At 38.8% G+C, this 18,811-nt stretch overlaps 1 protein-coding gene across 1 annotated transcript; it reads left to right on the top strand.

Annotated features, from left to right (window-relative positions):
* Window positions 1–418: 418 nt before the first annotated feature.
* On the top strand, window positions 419–18,763 carry LOC134819968 (cation channel sperm-associated protein 2-like). Its single transcript, XM_063830133.1, has 12 exons — window positions 419–536; window positions 840–928; window positions 1,808–1,978; window positions 2,122–2,190; window positions 2,372–2,541; window positions 13,116–13,238; window positions 13,394–13,566; window positions 17,239–17,411; window positions 17,530–17,701; window positions 18,008–18,139; window positions 18,298–18,365; window positions 18,548–18,763. Exons 1-12 carry the CDS (start codon window positions 430–432, stop codon window positions 18,577–18,579), a joined length of 1,479 nt encoding a protein of 492 aa, XP_063686203.1. The 5' UTR covers window positions 419–429; the 3' UTR covers window positions 18,580–18,763.
* Window positions 18,764–18,811: the final 48 nt, after the last annotated feature.

The following is an 18,811-nucleotide window of genomic DNA, read 5'->3' on the forward strand; positions in this document are numbered from 1 at the left end:
GCTTTAATTTGTTTTGTTTTTAATTTGTTATACTAATAATGTTTTGTAATTGCACTAGTTATATTTGATCTTGATTATGGCATTAATTGATAATATTTGAATCGTACTCTTTGGGTTTTAATTAGTAGCATTAGTATTCTCCATTTGATCATGTCAGCACAGTGGGAAATTGTTCTTCGGAAATATTATCAATATCCATATTCCATTATCCAGTTTAAATTGGGCAGGATTCAGCATTGTCACTGAAATCATAATCAGAATTGGAGAACCTTATTTGAAACAAATTATAAGAGTTTTGACTAGGTGTGCTTTGTGCTTAAAATGCGCAGGTGAGAGTCACGTGTTAAAGCATATTATATGTGCTTATTGTGCATCGCCTCCCTCAAAATAAAATCTCATTTTATCACAACATGTCTCTGTGTTCAAGCCATGACAAGTTCAGCAACTCAGCAACCCTCTGCAGATGCCGCAAAGTTTAAGAAGTTACTCTACTTTGACAATTTCGAAGAGCTTCCCAAAAATGCCATATTCTTCAGGTCAGTAATTTAACGGAAGATTGTTGCCAATAATAGTTGCGGGCTGATGGTATTTTTTAAACTGTGTTCGCATCACAAACCCGTGCAAAACACTGAGAATTATAATTTATATGTGATTGTTGACTCAATATATATTGACTTAATATATATTGTATTTGGATACGAAGGGAAACACACAAAAGAAGCTCTTTTTTATTTTGATTTTATTCGCATGATCATGAGTTTCTCAAATCAAGTATTGTACAAAAGGCAATTTAATTTGAAACACCTTGTATATATGACGACACCATTTCCTGATATCAGGTCGGCTATAATTGACGAGTTTCGATTGAATGACACTTTAACCGGTGGCAGAGTTCGGGCTCCCGTCCACAACTCCAACGACATTATGGGTTAGAAGAAGATTGGGAGCTCACTTAGGAGCTCACTTAAAATGGCAACACCTTTTTAAGAATAATTCAATTAAAATAAAATATCCTGCTGCACAATCTCACTTCTATTCTCAGAGACCAACTTCATACCAAGTACCAACAATAATGAGCTAGAACTGCACTACATTCTGACATGAACAGTGACACTGCTCTACTTTATTGCGCCGTCATGATTCTAATCTTTACCATACACTAGTGTAGTTACTAGTGTTACTAGTGACACACTAGTGTAGTGACTAGTGTTCTAATCTTTACCATACTTTACATACTTTACATAATTTACATACTTTACATACTTTACATACTTTACATACTTTACATACTTTACATACTTTACATACTTTACATACTTTACATACTTTACATACTTTGCATACTTTACATACTTTACATACTTTACATACTTTACATACTTTACATACTTTACATACTTTACATACTTTACATACTTTACATACTTTACATACTTTACATACTTTACATACTTTACATACTTTACATACTTTACATATGCATACTTTACATACTTTACATACTTTACATACTTTACATACTTTACATACTTTACATACTTTACATACTTTACATACTTTACATACTTTACATACTTTACATACTTTACATACTTTACATACTTTACATACTTTACATACTTTACATACTTTACATACTTTACATACTTTACATACTTTACATACTTTACATACTTTACATACTTTACATACTTTACATACTTTACATACTTTACATACTTTACATACTTTACATACTTTACATACTTTACATACTTTACATACTTTACATACTTTACATACTTTACATAATTACATACTTCGTCAGATAACGGTATCAGAAACAGGGTTATGATAGAGAACCCGGCGCAGCCGGTAAGTTTTGTGATCTACAAGACGTCGGAACGTGCCGAGTCTAATATGATCGACAGAAGATTGCTTTACGTTCAGAACAGAAATAGACTTCCTCTGGCTGTGTGGTGTAGATGGATTGTCGAAAGTAATTATCTTCCATCTAAATTTCGTTTTCATTTTCATAGAATTTTCGTACGATAGAACCATTATAGTACTTTCATCCTATGACAAACTTGGTACCTCAACTCGGGTAATTTTATACAACTAATTTTTTACTATAATTTGCAGATGACATGTTCCAGTACTTCATGTTATGGTTAATTATCGGTAACTCTGTTGTCATGGGCCTTCAGTCAGGTAAGAAGCAATTCACATTATCTAAATCACACATTCTGGAACTAAATCACACATTCTGGCACTAAATCACACATTCTGGTACTAAATCAGTAAATCACACTTTTTATCTCAAAGATCGCACATTTTAACACACCACAATCTTTATTTCAACTAATCACACACACTCACACGCATCACACAGAGTTACCCAGCACTCCAGAGGTTTACGCACACATCCAGTCCATTCTAGAGATGTTTGATCTCTTTTCACTCTACATGTTTGTACTTGAAATCCTGCTCAAGTGGGCTGATAACTTCGTTGATTTCTGGTCCAGTGGGTGGAACATTTTCGACTTTCTTGTCACAGTTGTGGTACGTTAAATTACTGTTGATATATTATGTAATTATATAAAATTAATTAAATAGTAAATTATTATAGTACGTAATTTTATAATTTGATTCCTGACGAAATTCAAAGTTATGTTCTCTTCTGAACGTTTTGATAAGCTGATATCTGGATATTATCCGGTTGGAAGAGAAGCAGTAACACTAAACAGTCCTCCCCTAAAATTATGATTATAAAATTAAAAGGCGTAATAATTTCGTGATAACGTCATTAAATAAATATGTTTGTATAAATCAATTCAATGCTCAATACAATACCAAATTCGGAAAGTTTAATTGATTACATTTTAATAGAATCAGTTGGTTCGATAAATTAACAAAGTTCAATAAAATAAATGGTAGAAAAAGTAAAAATTTAACAAGGTTATTTATCTAGATCCCAAACTCCGATTCAAAGTTAACCAACTAATTTCAAAGAGTGAAGATATTGTGAAGATCTCAATCACATAAAGATTGAACAAATGTCATTTCGGCGCATTAATCTGGCTGACAATAAGGTCGTCTGATGAGATTACCAAACTGTCAGAGTCTCCCGTCACCAGGTGTTCACCGTCGTAACCAGTGTATTTCGCTGCAGATATTCACTTATCATCGTACTATACCTGAGTTTAATGTCATGAGTTGTCGTGGTAAATACAACTTTCACAAAAACAAATTACCACCACAGCAACTACAACACCTAGTAACGATCAACATTTTAACGATAATATGATAAAAGGATAAATTAGGGTATCAATTATAAGCAAACAAACATAATCGTTTATGTAATTACCTTTCTTCGAATAATCCAAAATTTCGACTCAGAACAGATTGAGATGTTTTATCCTGAAAGGTAGAGTTAATCCTGAGATTAGAGTTTCTAATGATATATTGACGATATCTTAGTTAATCAGCTGTTTTTCCTTACGTTCTATTTTTTTTTCTAATTTTTTTGTTCCGTGCGCGTGGGTTGAAAATAATTTCCCTGCCCTGCCGTTAACCTCGCCAATACACCGGACACCGGTACCCCTGTACCACCTGTACTACTACTACTACTACCCCAACATAAATTAGCCTTTTTTAAACTTTAATATTTTCCTTTGTATCTTACAGCGACTGCATGATATTATTCTCTGTACCTAGCAGTGCTGCTATGCAGTTGTCAGGGTAACTAACACAGTCCTCCTCTCCTAGTGGATAAGGGAGTTAGTGTTATCCTTATCATCATTATTATCGTGGTAATAAAAAGTGATTTATTTGATTTGAAATGACTGCAGTTTAAGTCTAGATGTCGAAGCGACAAAATGATACAATTTAAGTTATTGTAAAACCTTGCGTTACGCGTTTGTATTGAGTCTTTACATAACTCAGCCCTTTCTCTATTGATGTAATGACTTGGGTAGCTTCTTTAACCGCTGCAATCCACTCTCCTCGGTCGAAACTTCCAGAATTCGTTTGAGTAAATACTTCCATATTTCCATTTACAATAACATTATTCCAATATGACTCTGCAGAAAAGTTCCAGGCGACCATGTTGTCCATGTATTTGTAAAATACACTATAAGCTCTGAAATCTCGTTTTGCAATCCCAATTCTTATTCCACCATGTAGGTTGCCGTAGTCGTACTCATAAAAACTGTGTAGTACACTAGTTAACGAAATTTTAAAAGTTCTTATTTTTAACATAAGCATTATGCATCAGAATGAAGTTTTCCTCTATAAACAAATAATTCCAATAGCCCACAACATAGCTCGTTTTTCTTACCTGTAGTAAATTCTGCCGAAGGCAAGATATTTCCCATCTGGATTGTATAACGTGAAACATATATTTAGATTGCCGCCGTTTGGATCGTAGGGACCTGTTTGTTCTAGTTTCATCAGTAGAATAGACTTTTTATTGATAGGTACCAAGTCTGTTGAGGCAAGTGTGGTTTGGTCCAAATCTTTTAAGTGCTGGTCATAAGAAAATTTCGTCTTGGGAACCTTCCACTCTGAGTTGAAAAACGGTATTGGAATTTATGATCATGATTTATCAATCGGGTCCCGTGTTATCCTTTTTCTTATTTTTTCGAAAGACCCTTTCATCATTGATAAGAATTTCCTATAGCTATATAATTAATAAAGCATTTCTAATAATATTTGGAGGGCCTAGCCTGGTATTACCTCTGATTATAAGTTTATAAAACATCTAATTTTAGATTCTCTTACCGAGAAAATCAGCGAAGGAAAGCTGGAGAATTATCCCCAAACTGATCGTCAGTTTGATCAACGTCAATACCATCGGATCTTGTAACCTACATTTCTACAATAACTAGACATAAGTTCCCTAATTGTACTCTTAGAAGGAGAAATCACAAATTATAGTTAACTGACATCATTTCTGTCAAGTAGGCTTAGCTAGAGATGGTGAAAAACAAGCCAGCAAAAATTACTGATATGTTTAAGCTAAGTTAAGAATAATCAACGTGTTAGTTATCTGTTAGCGATGCCGACATTTCAGCTTTTATTTAACCAAATTCGACGTAACGCTCATAATTATACAGCCAAGATAAGGAATATAATGACCTTGTTTTCGGAATTTGATGTGATATGTGTTGTACAATGTATAATGTACTAAGTGGTGATTTGAAGTTTGGAGGTGGTTTTGAAATCTGAATGCTGGTTGCTAGACATCGTTTTGGTTGTGCGGCACTTTTGGTAAAATCTTAAACTTTATGAGGGTTTTTCTGCGCTCATTAAACCCAGTTAGTGAGTGACAAAGAATAAGCGTTTGTGACAAAAAATAAGCGTGGGTATAAGTCATAAGACATTACAGGGAGTTTTCCTAAAACTAATAGGGCGGACACCAATTATACTATTTAAAAATCTAAACATAATTTTAACAAACAACTCGCTCAGTTGGAATTAGCAAAATTGAGCTAAACTTAAAAACAAGCTCGGTCCGAATAACACATGATTTATTTGGCTCGTCTAAGCTGCCCGCAAGCATCTTGACAGAATAGTTAATGGTTTCTGTATGCAAGTCCTTTTAAATGTGAGCTGCGAGATTAGTCGCGTGAGCTGTCGCGTGAGCTAACGCTCCGATAAGAGAAACAGATTCTACGTAGACATAAAAGCAAGGATCATTATTCTGTTAAAGCAAGGGTTGCCTAATGTCATTTCCAAAATATGATGATCTCACACACTTTATAATATTAACAGTCAGCTGAGTAATCTTTAGGCCGGTTTTTCCTGCTTAACTGTAACATTAGCAACAGCTTGGTTTAAAGACTTGTTCTCGTCAAAGAGGTATCTGACAAGTGACCTCAGTCTACATTTATAGCGCCCTGAGTGTCCCTTCGTCCAAGACGTATTATATAGACTCATGGAAACCAAGTTTTATACGAGCGGTTTTCATTCTGTAGAAATAACGGTCGTGGTGACCTTTAAAATTACTAAATGTAAATCTAATATAAATACACCTCTCCGCTCTCAGTAGTAGCTCAGCCAATCACAAACCTCAGATTTCTTGTCCGAATAACTACTAGCTGCAGTTTATCTAAGCCCTATCAATTTCCATGCAAGAGAAAATGAAAATCTTGGGGCAGATAAGCTTTTTTTCATTTTTGTGTCATGGAACCTACTCTATTTCTACAATCTACATCGAGGATACGTCATTATATGGACGTCTAATGGGGCCCACTGCCCACTGGTGTAAAGGAAGATGAAGGTTAACCCTTTAAACTATCTGGGATATGTCTGGATTTACTTTAAACCAGAGGATGAAGCCAGCTGTCACAAGAAATACTGTCACATCGGTCTAACTCTCTTTACAGGAGAGAGAGAGAGAGAATCCGGACCAATTTGCTGGACAAACGAAACGAACGGTCCCTTTTTAGAAATGGTACCTCTTCTCGGTTTTTATAAAACTCTTGAAGAGTTGAAGTTAGACTACTGCAAAATAAAAATATTATTCTAAGCTAAAGAGTTGTCGTCATTATTGCTGGTGGCAGTCATTTTTAATGATCACAGCTGTTATTCATGATGCCAGCTTACTAGACCGAACCGCAACAAGGCCCCTCACTCTAGATACGCATATTTAAATTCAAATTCAAAATACACCAAGTCTTTTGTCCGGAGAAGGAACGCTCATCGTCGAGACTAATCCAGGGTTATTCAAGTTAATCCGGGTGCTTCTGAGGGCAGCTGCGATAAATAAATATATAGATAATATAATAAATATATTCATAATATACAGATAAATATATAGATAATATAATAAATATATTTATAATATATAGATAAATATATAGATAATAAATATAATGTAGTTTTTTGCTCAGATATTTTTTGTTGAGAGGCTGCTATTGGCGCGCGGCAAGAAAAGGAAAATGATCTAAAATCTGACCGGTTTATTCAAGCAGAGAAGCAGGGCTATTTTTAGGTATAGGATAAAAAGAGATAAACTGACTCGTGCTGCACCATTAGTCGTGGAATAAAGCGATCATTTTTGGTCATTGATGCGGCTTAATCCCTTGGTCATATGCTAGCTTTTTTGGAGCCACAATAAAGACGGCAGAAAATATTTCTGGGGATCATTTACATAAGATTACGTCATTTTAGACGCCCCTTCCCCTCCGTTAGCCCACTTCGCGCTGGCGCAGAGGTATTATGAGATTATGCGGACATTACATGAGCTATTCCAAACCTCCTTCATCCTCCATATAATACCAAGACTGGCTTAATTAATATTATATCTCAAAGGTCCCTTGATGATTACTTAACATACGTAACAGGGATACAAAACATCACACATCTTTCCAGATTCTCATCTAAAATTTTGTTTTTTTGCAGTAGGGACCACAATATAACAACCTGTATCTAAATTTTAACACAATTTCCTATCTTGTATCTCAGTGTCTGGTATGTGGTACACCGTTTAATGGAAATAAAACTCACGTGACCATTGGATCAGTCTACCGATCTGTAACCGGATTATCCTGAACCCTGGTACTAGTGGTAGTAACCCTCGCGGGTCCCATCTCAGTAGTACTGTAACATGTAGTAACAGGTAGTACTGTTACATGTAACATTTTACAATCATTCGGAGCGAGTGTAAGCTTGTCAGGTGATCATTATCTGTTACTCGTAAATTATGTACTTACTAATCACTTATTAGGTGTTTACTGTTTATGTACTTTACTACAGGAATGTATAGTTTATAATGTACTTTACTACATGAATGTATAGTTTATAATGTACTTTACTACAGGAATGTATAGTTTATAATGTAATTTACTACAGGAATTGAATGTATAGTTTATAATGTAATTTACTAAACAGCAATAGCAGCAAATCTGGGGAAACTTTGAAATACACCACTTTGAAGCATTTGACCACCCCTTAAAAATCACAAATTATGAATTCTAGTAATCTGAATATTTACATAGGTCCAAAAATGTCATAGCTTCATGATAGTGCAACGAAATAAATCCCAGAACATTTTGGTGCTGAGTTAGGTGGTTAAGTAGTCGAAATATGACTGATTTGTTAGTGGACATTTGTTTGTACTTCTAACACTCAAACCCTTACTACACTGAAGATATGAGTGTTACAGTTAAAATTGATGGTCATTATTGAACAGAAACGGTTCATTGACACATAGTTGAAGAAAGAAATTAAAAAGGGTAATAAATGTGGTCTGTGGAGTGGTTTATATGTGTTTATGTTACAGTGTACGCGTGCGCGCGCGCGCGCGTACTTAACCATCTGTAGGCCAACATATTTAGTTTATGCTTAATTTCTTTATATATTTTGTCACCACTAGAGTGCCCAATACTTTTAGTGAAGGTGTAATGTAAAACGGTTAACCACCAACTGTGGTATATCAAAAAAACCCCAAAAGTGTACGCGTGCGCGCGCGCGCGTACTTAACCACCTGGAATGGCACAGCATTGAGATATCACCGTAATTCCAAAAGCAGAGTACACCATCCAGGTGCCCAAAACTTTTGGCTATGGTCCCAATACCATAAAACCTTAGATGTGGCCATAATGTGGTTAAAACATGTTGATTTTGGACCTTCGGTCAACAGAAGCCATCACAAATTAACCATTATTCAGCACAATCTGACCTTTTGGTGCCTTATTTTGTTTTGATATTTGATTATGAGAGATAGCTGAAGGATAATAAGTGATTTTAAAGATAATGCAACAAAATGTGTGGCCGTATGGCGGTTAAAACGACCAAAAACACTGATTTTGGTCAATTTTAGACCTTTATTAACCATGATGGACGCAACATAGGACTCAGCAATGTTTCTGGTCATATAAATGAGCAGGTAGTTATATCTAGATAATGTAGCATGGCCAGCTATAGCTTTACAAAGCTAATATGTGCTCTAAAAATGGTTAATTAGTGCAAATATAGGGTATTTTCGAGACATTTTAACCACCTTAGCTGCACATTGATCGGAATGCATGAACTTGGGGTCAATTGTGCATTTGCGAACAAATATACACTCATTTGGATAGCAAAGCATTATCTGAAGTTCATATTGTGGTTAATTTTCACTTTAATAGATGCCTTGTTCAACAGCCTAGCAAGTAATATAGCCCTTTTAACCACTTTTATGACAACATTTCTTGATAACTTTTATCAAGACCCTTCAAATGTCCTTTGTTGACCATAAAATGTTGACTAAAATCATTAATAATGTTTTTATTGGTGGTTAACAACAAATTTTGACATTTTAACCATCTTTTTAGCACTTTTTACGAATATTAACCACCTCAAATCAACCATACTATTAAATTGCACATTTGTGATAAAAAATTATCATCCATGCACAAATGAACAACCAACACTATACATCTATAATCAGAGCAATATTTATAGCTCACCGTTCATCTTCAATTTAACCACCATTAGGACCACAAAATGCCCCCCATGAGGTTTGAAAACTTTTGTAATAGTTGCACCATGATATGATCTCAATATAATGACTATTCAGTTCATAATATCATATCTCAAAATGGTGGTTAACCCTAAAACTGGTATTTTAACCACCATAGTGGCCACATAGATGACCCATTAACCACAATTATTCAACATAACCGTACTGCAGTGTTTTGTGCACCAGAAAAACATCACTCCAACATTGAGATTAACCACAATGAGCTGCAACATAATGTTGAAGTCAACATACTCAAATTGTGTGAAAAAAGTCAATGTCCACCAAGTTTCCCCAGATTTGCTGCTATTGCTGTACAGGAATGTATATTTTATAATTATAATGTACTTTACTACAGGAATGTATAGATCTGCATATATAACTAATGTTATAGCCCCAGAAAGAACCTTAATAATTACATAAGTTTTATAAAGTCAGGGTTTGAAAAGAAAACCTTTATTTCATGTAGCTCCATTTCGGTTTCCTTAATTTAAATTATATATTACTGTAGTAGTACTGTAGTAGTACTGTAGTAGTACTGTAGTAGTACTGTAGTAGTACTGTAGTAGTACTGTAGTAGTACTGTACACATAGTACTGTAGTAGTACTGTGGTAGTACTGTGGTAGTACTGTGGTAGTACTGTGGTAGTACTGTAGTAGTACTATACTGTAGTAGTACTGTAGTAGTACTGTAGTAGTACTGTAGTAGTACTGTAGTAGTACTGTAGTAGTACTGTAGTAGTACTGTGGTAGTACTGTAGTAGTACTGTAGTAGTACTGTAGTAGTACTGTAGTACTTTAGTATTTTAGTATGGGTGAAGTACCAGTAATACTGTATTTTAGTAGAGACAAAATCATAAAAATCCAAAACCGTAAAAGGCATTATAGTTGAAATATTACTTCGGCGTTTTATGTAATGTAGCAGTAGTTGTCCCCAATAAAAACACATCGCAACGCTGAAATGGTAAGATTGTTCGTCAAGTTGATTAATTTATCAAGTCGGCAGATGGTAGGGCGGTTAAATATAATCAAATTTTAACCGACATGATTTGACACCTCAGGTGCGATTCTTTATACAAAATCTTACTCTAATTTCCTAAAGATCTGCTACAATGTTTTTCAATTGTTTTCTACATTTAATTTAAAAGCGCAGTCTTACGATTTCTTCAACCATCATATTTCTCAAACTCTAAAATGTACCTGTTGGTTTTACAGCTGCTTTGCTGCGTAACAGCAGGCCATATCGACTACAGTGGCGTCCTGAACAGCTCCACTAAACTTCAGTATCTGTTTAAAGACTACTCCACACACTTTAACCTAAACCAGTTTCCTACCAGCGAGCTAGGATTGAGAGTCAGACTGTTCCGGAGGGAACTGCAGGATATATCACGTGACAACAAGTTGAACCGATGGGGGGCTGATTTAAATCAGTTCTCTGTGCTGACTTCAGAGGAGAAATCACAATATTTGGGTATGAACATATCTTCTGTTCTGCTGCATTCTCTTTCTACCACGGAGAACACAAACCAGCTCCAACTTTCTGAAGACGGAGCTGAAATGAAGGACTGGAGAAGTGGGGACCTGGTGACAGGAGTCAAACACCAGGGTAAATGCGGGAGTTGCTGGAGCTATGCTGCTGTTGGACCCATGGAGACTGTCTACGCCCAAGTCACAGGTAAGTTAAAGCAGTTCTCAGAGCAGGAGTTTGTGGACTGTGCCTACGCGGAGTCGTACGACTCATGTCGGGGCGGCTGGGTCACAACACCCTGGAACTACGCTGTGAAGTCAGGTCGGTTAGCTACACAGAGTGCTCTTCCTTACCTTGGTACTGATAGAAAGTGTGATGTAAGTTCCACCCACAACGGTCTAATAGCTGCTAAACTAACCGGTTACACATTCCTCGGATCAGGTGAACACAAGGTTATCTCCGGTCTCTCCGGTGGGGTTCTAGCAGCAGGGTTCAGAGTCTCTAACTCATTCTTTAGGTACAGTTCTGGCATCATAGCTGACGACACGTGTTACTCTGACTTCAGGGGCTACCACGCTGTTACCATAGTGGGGTACACCCCTAGAGCTGTCATTGTGAAGAATAGCTGGGGTGTACACTGGGGAGAGAAAGGGTACTTCAACTGGGCACGAGGCCATGAGGGGTGCAACCTGTACAGTTATACTAGCACTGTGGAGATGAAGGTGACAGGAGAGGAGGATGGGGATGAGGCGTATAAAGCGGAGGAGGGAGAGGAGCCTTGTGTTGTGACTGATCCGGGGTGTCCGTGTGGGACTGTCAGGTGCGGGGATGAAATGTGTAGACACGAACACATGTGCTAGAACCTTGTACTGACCCTGTCTTGTGCTAGAACGGGTGGGCGACAATTGACCCCCCGACAATTGACCCCCCGACAATTGACCCCCCGACAATTGACCCCCCGACAATTAACCCCCCGACAATTGACCCCCGACAATTTACCCCCCGACAATTGACCCTCCGGCTGACCTTGACCCTGACCCAGGACCCGGGACCCAGGACCCAGGACCCAGGACCCAAGACCCAGGACCCAGGACCCAAGACCCAGGACCCAGGACCCAGGACCCAGGACCCAGGACCCTGACCCTGACCCTGACCCTGACCCTGACCCTGACCCTGACCCTGACCCTGACCCTGACCTGACCCTAACCCTAACCCTAACCCTAACCCTGACCCTGACCCTGACCCAGGACCCTAACCCTAACCCTAACCCTAACCCTAACCCTAACCCTAACCCTAACCCTAACCCTAACCCTAACCCTAACCCTAACCCTAACCCTGACCCAGGACACTGACCCTAACCCTAACCCTAACCCTAACCCTAACCCTGACCCAGGACCCTGACCCAGGATGCCGATCCAGGACCCTGACCCTAACCCGATCAATTGACCCCAGTGTAATTACATGGGGGGTCAATTGTCGGGGGGTCAATTGTCGTACTAAACCCTAGATTTCGCGACAATTGACCCCAGTGTAATTACATAGGGGTCAATTGTCGGGGGGTCAATTGTCGGGGGGTCAATTGTCGGGGGGTCAATTGTCGGGGGGTCAATTGTCGCGGTACCGCTAGAACATATTCGGAGTGTAAGAACACTGTGCTAGAGTATTGTAAATTGTTTAAGGATAGTTACTTTTTGGATGTAGAATATGTATTATTTAGCGTCGTTATTAATGGAATTAAAGATTGATGCCTGTTGTTTTAATACACAATGTGTTCAAAATTAATAAGAATTGAAAAACTTGCTATTGTTTATAATTCATAGGACCAAAATCAAATCTTTAACAAGTCGCCACATAATCATAAATTGTGTAGTTCAATCTATTAAGATTTGTGTTCAACAAAGCAACAAAACAATTCATTCCTTTTCTCCCATTGCAATGGGTTTATAACTCAAACCAAATTTACAAATAATAATAATTCAAGATGAGTCAGACAGCGCGGTGGTAAATTTAAAATAAGTAGATTATAATCTTGTCTACAATTTTTTATATCCGAGAAAATGCCGAAAATCTGAAAAACAAGCTATTATAGCTCACCAAACTTTAATTAACTGATATTGTATTTGCAAAGTTAGTATAAATATACACTTTGAACTATATTTTCAGTCAGCTATACCGGAAGTTTTAAGACTGTTTATGACTCAAGCTAATAATGGGGATAATAACGATGTCGTCTCTCAAATCGCTGCATACATCAGGACATTCAAAATACTGCGCTCACTGAAGATGGTATGTTTCTATAGACTATGTTTCGATACTGTGAAACTTTTATTTCTAGTCTCTAGACTACTTTGACGCCACGAAAAAGGATAAGATATTACTCGAAGGACCCACGATCATTAGTTACGCGAACAGTGCCTGTGTAAACTAAGTTTGCTTTACAGATAGCAAGATTTGGAAGTTTGAAGATAATAGTAATGACCATCCTTCAAGCGTTCCAGTCCATGGTGTTCATTCTAGTTCTGCTTCTCTCTATAGCTTACATTTTTGCTATCATGGCTGTCGTCTTCTTCAATACTGATAATCCTGAACTCAACGAATTCCAGGGAGCTTTTGAGTAAGTTACCTGTAATAGCTTTCACTATGCTTTTTGCCCTAAAAATGGATAGATTTAAACGGCGGGCGGGCGGCTGCCCCGTTATTTGTTACCAGTTTTGATACTTTGTCGTGAACTTGTCGTGAAGAAGAACGAGAGACTTACAGACGAGTAGAAAATACTACTGAGCCCTACAGACGAAATGCGCTTCCCAAATTCAGCATTGCTTCGTCAGGATACACTACGTATCCCCCAACCATCAACAAGCCACGAGTAGAAAACCAAGAGAATAAGACTGCCCAAGATGAGTCTTTTTTATTGAAGCTCATAGAGAACATGAAGGCTGGTTTTCAGGAACAAATCGATGGCCTGAGAAACGAGATTATCATCGGGAGGGGGAAAGAGGTCCAACGCCAACCGATTCCCCAGCAACTGAACCCCACGGAGCTACCATGCCACCCCGCAACTCGAGCTGTTCCGGGACTGCACCCGCCCATCCCATACCCGTACATGATGGCACCACAGTGGTTCAGCCAGAACTTTCCACCATTGTCCTCTTAAATGGACAGAGCGTATCTCCGGCAGCTACTAGCAGCTCTAGATGGAAACTACCCTACATCCAGGAAACCATCATCGAAGGAAGTAGCTGCCCCCCACCATTCATAGCCATAACCGAGTCATGGCTAAAGAGTTACATCTCTGACGCTCAGGTGCAGATAAAAGACTATCAATCGTTCAGATCTGATAGACCAGAGAGAGTAGGAGGAGGTTGCCTCCTCTATGTTCATGACCAGCTAGTGGTAACAGAAACCGATCACTACGAGGATAGAAGCAATAACATGGTCATGTGTTATGTTAAGTCATGCAACACCCTTTTTGCTACTGTCTACAGGCCCCCTGGAGCAGATACTTCGGGCTGGAAGAACTTACTAGACAGACTGCAAGCCAAAATAGACGCGATCTCAGAAAATACAACGGTGCCAGACATATACGTTGTTGGAGATTTCAACTATCCAGAGATAGACTGGGAACATGGAGGCTTAAGAAGTGAAGCCAGGTGTCATGACTTTATAGAGTTTATAGACCGTAACTTTCTAACACAGGTCGTAAACCAGTCAACAAGAGAAGGTAGCACCCTAGATCTTGTACTTACAAATGTTCCTAGGTATGTCGCAGAAGTAAAGGTGAACCCCACATCTTTATCAGACCACAGCTTGGTCGAAATTCAGCTTGGTTTTAATATGACTGGAAGAAAGAAGAACGAAACCAGCAAGATCGACCCAAACTCTTTCAGGGCAGTTGACTATCACAAAGCCGATTTTGTGGCAATCAGTGATTGCCTTCAGAAAGTCGACTGGCTGAAGCTCTGGGAACTCTGTGACGAGGACTTGAACGCTTTTCTGGAATTGTTCAAGCTAACAGTGCTCCAGATTACCTTGGAGTTCTCCCCAAAGAAAGAGAGTGCAGCGGAGATTACCTCAAGAAAGAGAAGAGGGAATAAGCACGTTTATGTCATGAAAAGAAGACGAAGGAAGATGAATGCTAGGATACGTGCATTACAGGAAATGAATCCTAGCTCGAGTTTAATCCCTAAACTGAAAACGGAGGTTTCACTGCTGTGTTACTCCATACAGGAAGGGACCCTTGAGAAACTGAACAAAAAAGAACTCCGGGCAGTCGATGCAATAAAGAAGAACCCCAAATACTTCTTTTCGTATGCCAAGCGTCTCCAGAAGACCAGATCTACGATCCCGGTGTTGAGAGATGAGACTGGGGCATTAGTGGACGACCCCAGTATCAAGGCAGAGTTACTTCAGAAGCAGTACCAGAAGGTATTTAGTAACCCTATGAGTGCCGATATTGATGAATGTATGAAGAGCCAAGGATTACCTCAGGGACTGGATTCCGGATTCAACGAGCTAAGCTTCACAAGAAAAGATATCATTGAAGCATTAGGAGAACTGGATCCCTATTCAGCCGCACCTGACGGAGAGATTCCTGCTAGGATACTCACAGCCTGCAAAGAACAACTTGCAGACCCGCTAACACTCCTCTGGCAGGAATCGTTCAGCAGTGGGTATATACCAGCGGAATTAAAGACCCAATATATCACCCCTATCTATAAGAAGGGGGACAGAACGGACCCAGCAAACTATAGACCAGTGTCTTTAACCTCGCACATCATAAAGACATTTGAGCGTGTAATCAGAAAAAACCTGGTTCGTCATCTGGAAGAGAACATGATGATCAATACGAACCAGCATGGGTTCAGAAAAAAGAGGAGTTGCATGACGCAGCTTCTCAGTCACATCGAACAGATCTACAAATCACTCAACAATGATGAAGAAGTTGATGTGATTTACCTCGACTTTGCCAAAGCTTTTGACAAGGTCGACCATGCAGTGCTGCTAGCCAAGCTTGGTCGATACGGAATTGGTGGTCAGGCTTTAAGGTGGATCAAAGAGTTTTTGCTAAACAGAAAACAAACAGTCGTTGTTGAAGGTCACAAATCATCCTTCCAGCCAGTGGCAAGTGGGGTGCCACAAGGGACAGTCCTAGGACCGATCCTATTTATCCTGTACATCAACGATCTGTTGAACAGCATTAGCTATAGTAACGGATTCAGCTTTGCAGACGACACAAAGCTGATTGGGGCTATCCGAGGAATGAGTAGTGTGGAGTTACTGCAAGATGATCTCAACATAGTCATCGAGTGGTCACGTGTTAACAACATGGAGCTACACGAAAAGAAGTTTGAGGTTGTAAACTACCCCCTGAATGGATCAAAAGCTCTAAGAGAGCTCCCGTTCTACCCAGAGACTGTTGAATACACTACACCAAAAGGACACGCAATATCACCACAGGAAACTGTCAGAGACCTTGGAGTGTATGTTAGCAGCAGTAGGTCATGGGGTCCTCACATTGAGAAGACAGTTCAAGGAGCTAGAAAAATGGCGGCTTGGACATTGAGTGCCTTTAGAGACCGGTCACAAGTAGTCATGCTGACTTTATACAAAAGCATGGTTCGCTCCAAGCTAGAGTACTGCTGTCCAGTCTGGAACCCTACAAAAGTCACAGAGATACAAAAGCTGGAGACTGTACAGAGATCCTTTACTAGAAAGATATCTGGCTGCCGTGATCTCCAGTACTGGGACAGGCTGAAGAAGCTTAAGTTGATGTCCCTTCAGAGGCGGAGAGAGCGTTATTCTATTATTCATGTATGGAAAATTCTTAATGAACATGCTCCAAACGATACGGGCTTCGAGTTCAAGTCTCATCAAAGGCATGGTATTAAGGCAGAGATCCCAGCCATGAACAAAAACGCACAGTTGTCGGTAAGAACAGATTACGACAACAGCTTTAGAGTTAGAGCAGCTCAGCTCTTCAACGTGCTCCCATCGGAGCTCCGGAGTATCACATTGCTAGACAGTTTCAAAGTTGGTCTAGGCAGATTTATGGAACAGTACCCAGACACACCACCGGTTCCGGGATACACTCCGACAAACGATAACTCAATGCTGAGCTGGAGGAGGACGCACTCGATGCAGTTGTCCTGAGCACGCCCTGCCAAACTCACCAAAACGTACCAAAACGTACGTAACTTGTGAACCTAATACACATAGTCCACCACATTACAAATTGGCACTATTTCGTAAAACTTCAGCCTTTTTCAACATTTCTCTTTCTCTTCAGCAATCTGTACCGAGCGATGATCACGCTATTCCAACTATTTACCATGGATCAGTGGTATGCACTGTTGAAATACCTCTGGATAGACAACAGCAAGTTCGAGTCAACACTCTACATCATACTCTGGGTCCTTTTCGGAGCGTTCATCTTCAAAAACATTTTCGTTGGTATCATGGGTTGGTAAAAATCGTTCGCATAACAAGTTTAAGATGTCCATTTTCTTTCTCACGACTAGCTTGATCCCTCGGTAATGAATCCTCAACAATACCAGTCCAAATAAAAACACTACTTCAGTGAACAACTTCCAAGACATTTCGAGGGAGATAACATCAGAGCAGGACCAGGCACTGGCAGAGGAGGCGAAGGAGTTAGCACGGCTGGAACTGTTGGAGGAGCTCAACCAGGCGGAGATGGAGGGGACTGGTGAGGACGATGAGACAATGTCTACCGTCCACAGTGAAACATCGTTAGTGAAATAACCGGAATAAAATGATCGTTGATTATAATTATCATAGATATCACGTATATATATAGATATCACGTATAATATATAGCAATTAGCAATCAAAGAGAATATAAAACAAACAAAAGTCTAAATTTACCCATATGAACTACACTCGCCTAACAAGATCAAATTCTCTTTTTCATTTTTTGCTTAGTCATCAAGTTAATTCCAGCCCACCTGACCTTGAAGAATATATTGAAGGGTGATTTACAACACAATACAATACATCTTATATCTTGTATCTTGTTGTTGATTTACAAGTTTCAGGTGTGACGGAGGAGCTATGGGTCGTACAGAGAGTGAGGTGGAGTGGGAGAGGATGTTGAAAGCTAACATGGAAGCTTTGGACGACCCCAGCAAACTCCCGGAGGTCGCGTGGCCTAAAGAACTTCTTTATAGGTTACTTTCGATTTATTTTTCACATTTAGTGTTGAACTATGTGTGCCCAATGTTATGCGGCAATAATTTAACGTCATTTTGAGGGAACAAGGGAAACCTTCACCACTGTCAACTTAAATTACTGTCAGTATATTTATCACGTGATAAAACTGTGCCAGGTACTACATCGTGATGGAGAAGATTTCACTAAATCTGCAAGAGGGAGAAGAAATTCAGAAACTATTAGGTATTTTTATTTTTCCTCTAAACCTGCTTCGTATCATATTCATAAGATAATGATATGAGATAAGATCCAGAAAATAAAAGTACTTAAATGAGTATTTCATATTCGTGTATTCGCTAAATAAATACAGGATTGCACCAGAATTAACGAATGATGTATTTCATTACAATTTCGGCTAATTTCAGTATTTGCGTTGCTCAGCATGAATGACTATTGAATACGGAGATGGCAGCTCATTTAAGATTATGATAGTGAACGATCATCAGGATGATTGATTGTAGCAGAATTTGTTTTTACAGGCTTCTTGTACTGCATCTCTGCCGGCTCGATTTCTGTAATTATGCAAATCTGCTGGGTAAATCAGATAACATTTTATTTTGAAACTTAATTTGAGTTGTTAATATGTATTTCTTTTTATTGAATACACAATACAATTTACACAGGGTTAC

Source organism: Bolinopsis microptera, chromosome 8, assembly GCF_026151205.1.
Source record: "Bolinopsis microptera isolate Bmic1 chromosome 8, MBARI_Bmic_1.0, whole genome shotgun sequence".
Classification (NCBI taxonomy): Eukaryota; Metazoa; Ctenophora; class Tentaculata; order Lobata; family Bolinopsidae; genus Bolinopsis; species Bolinopsis microptera.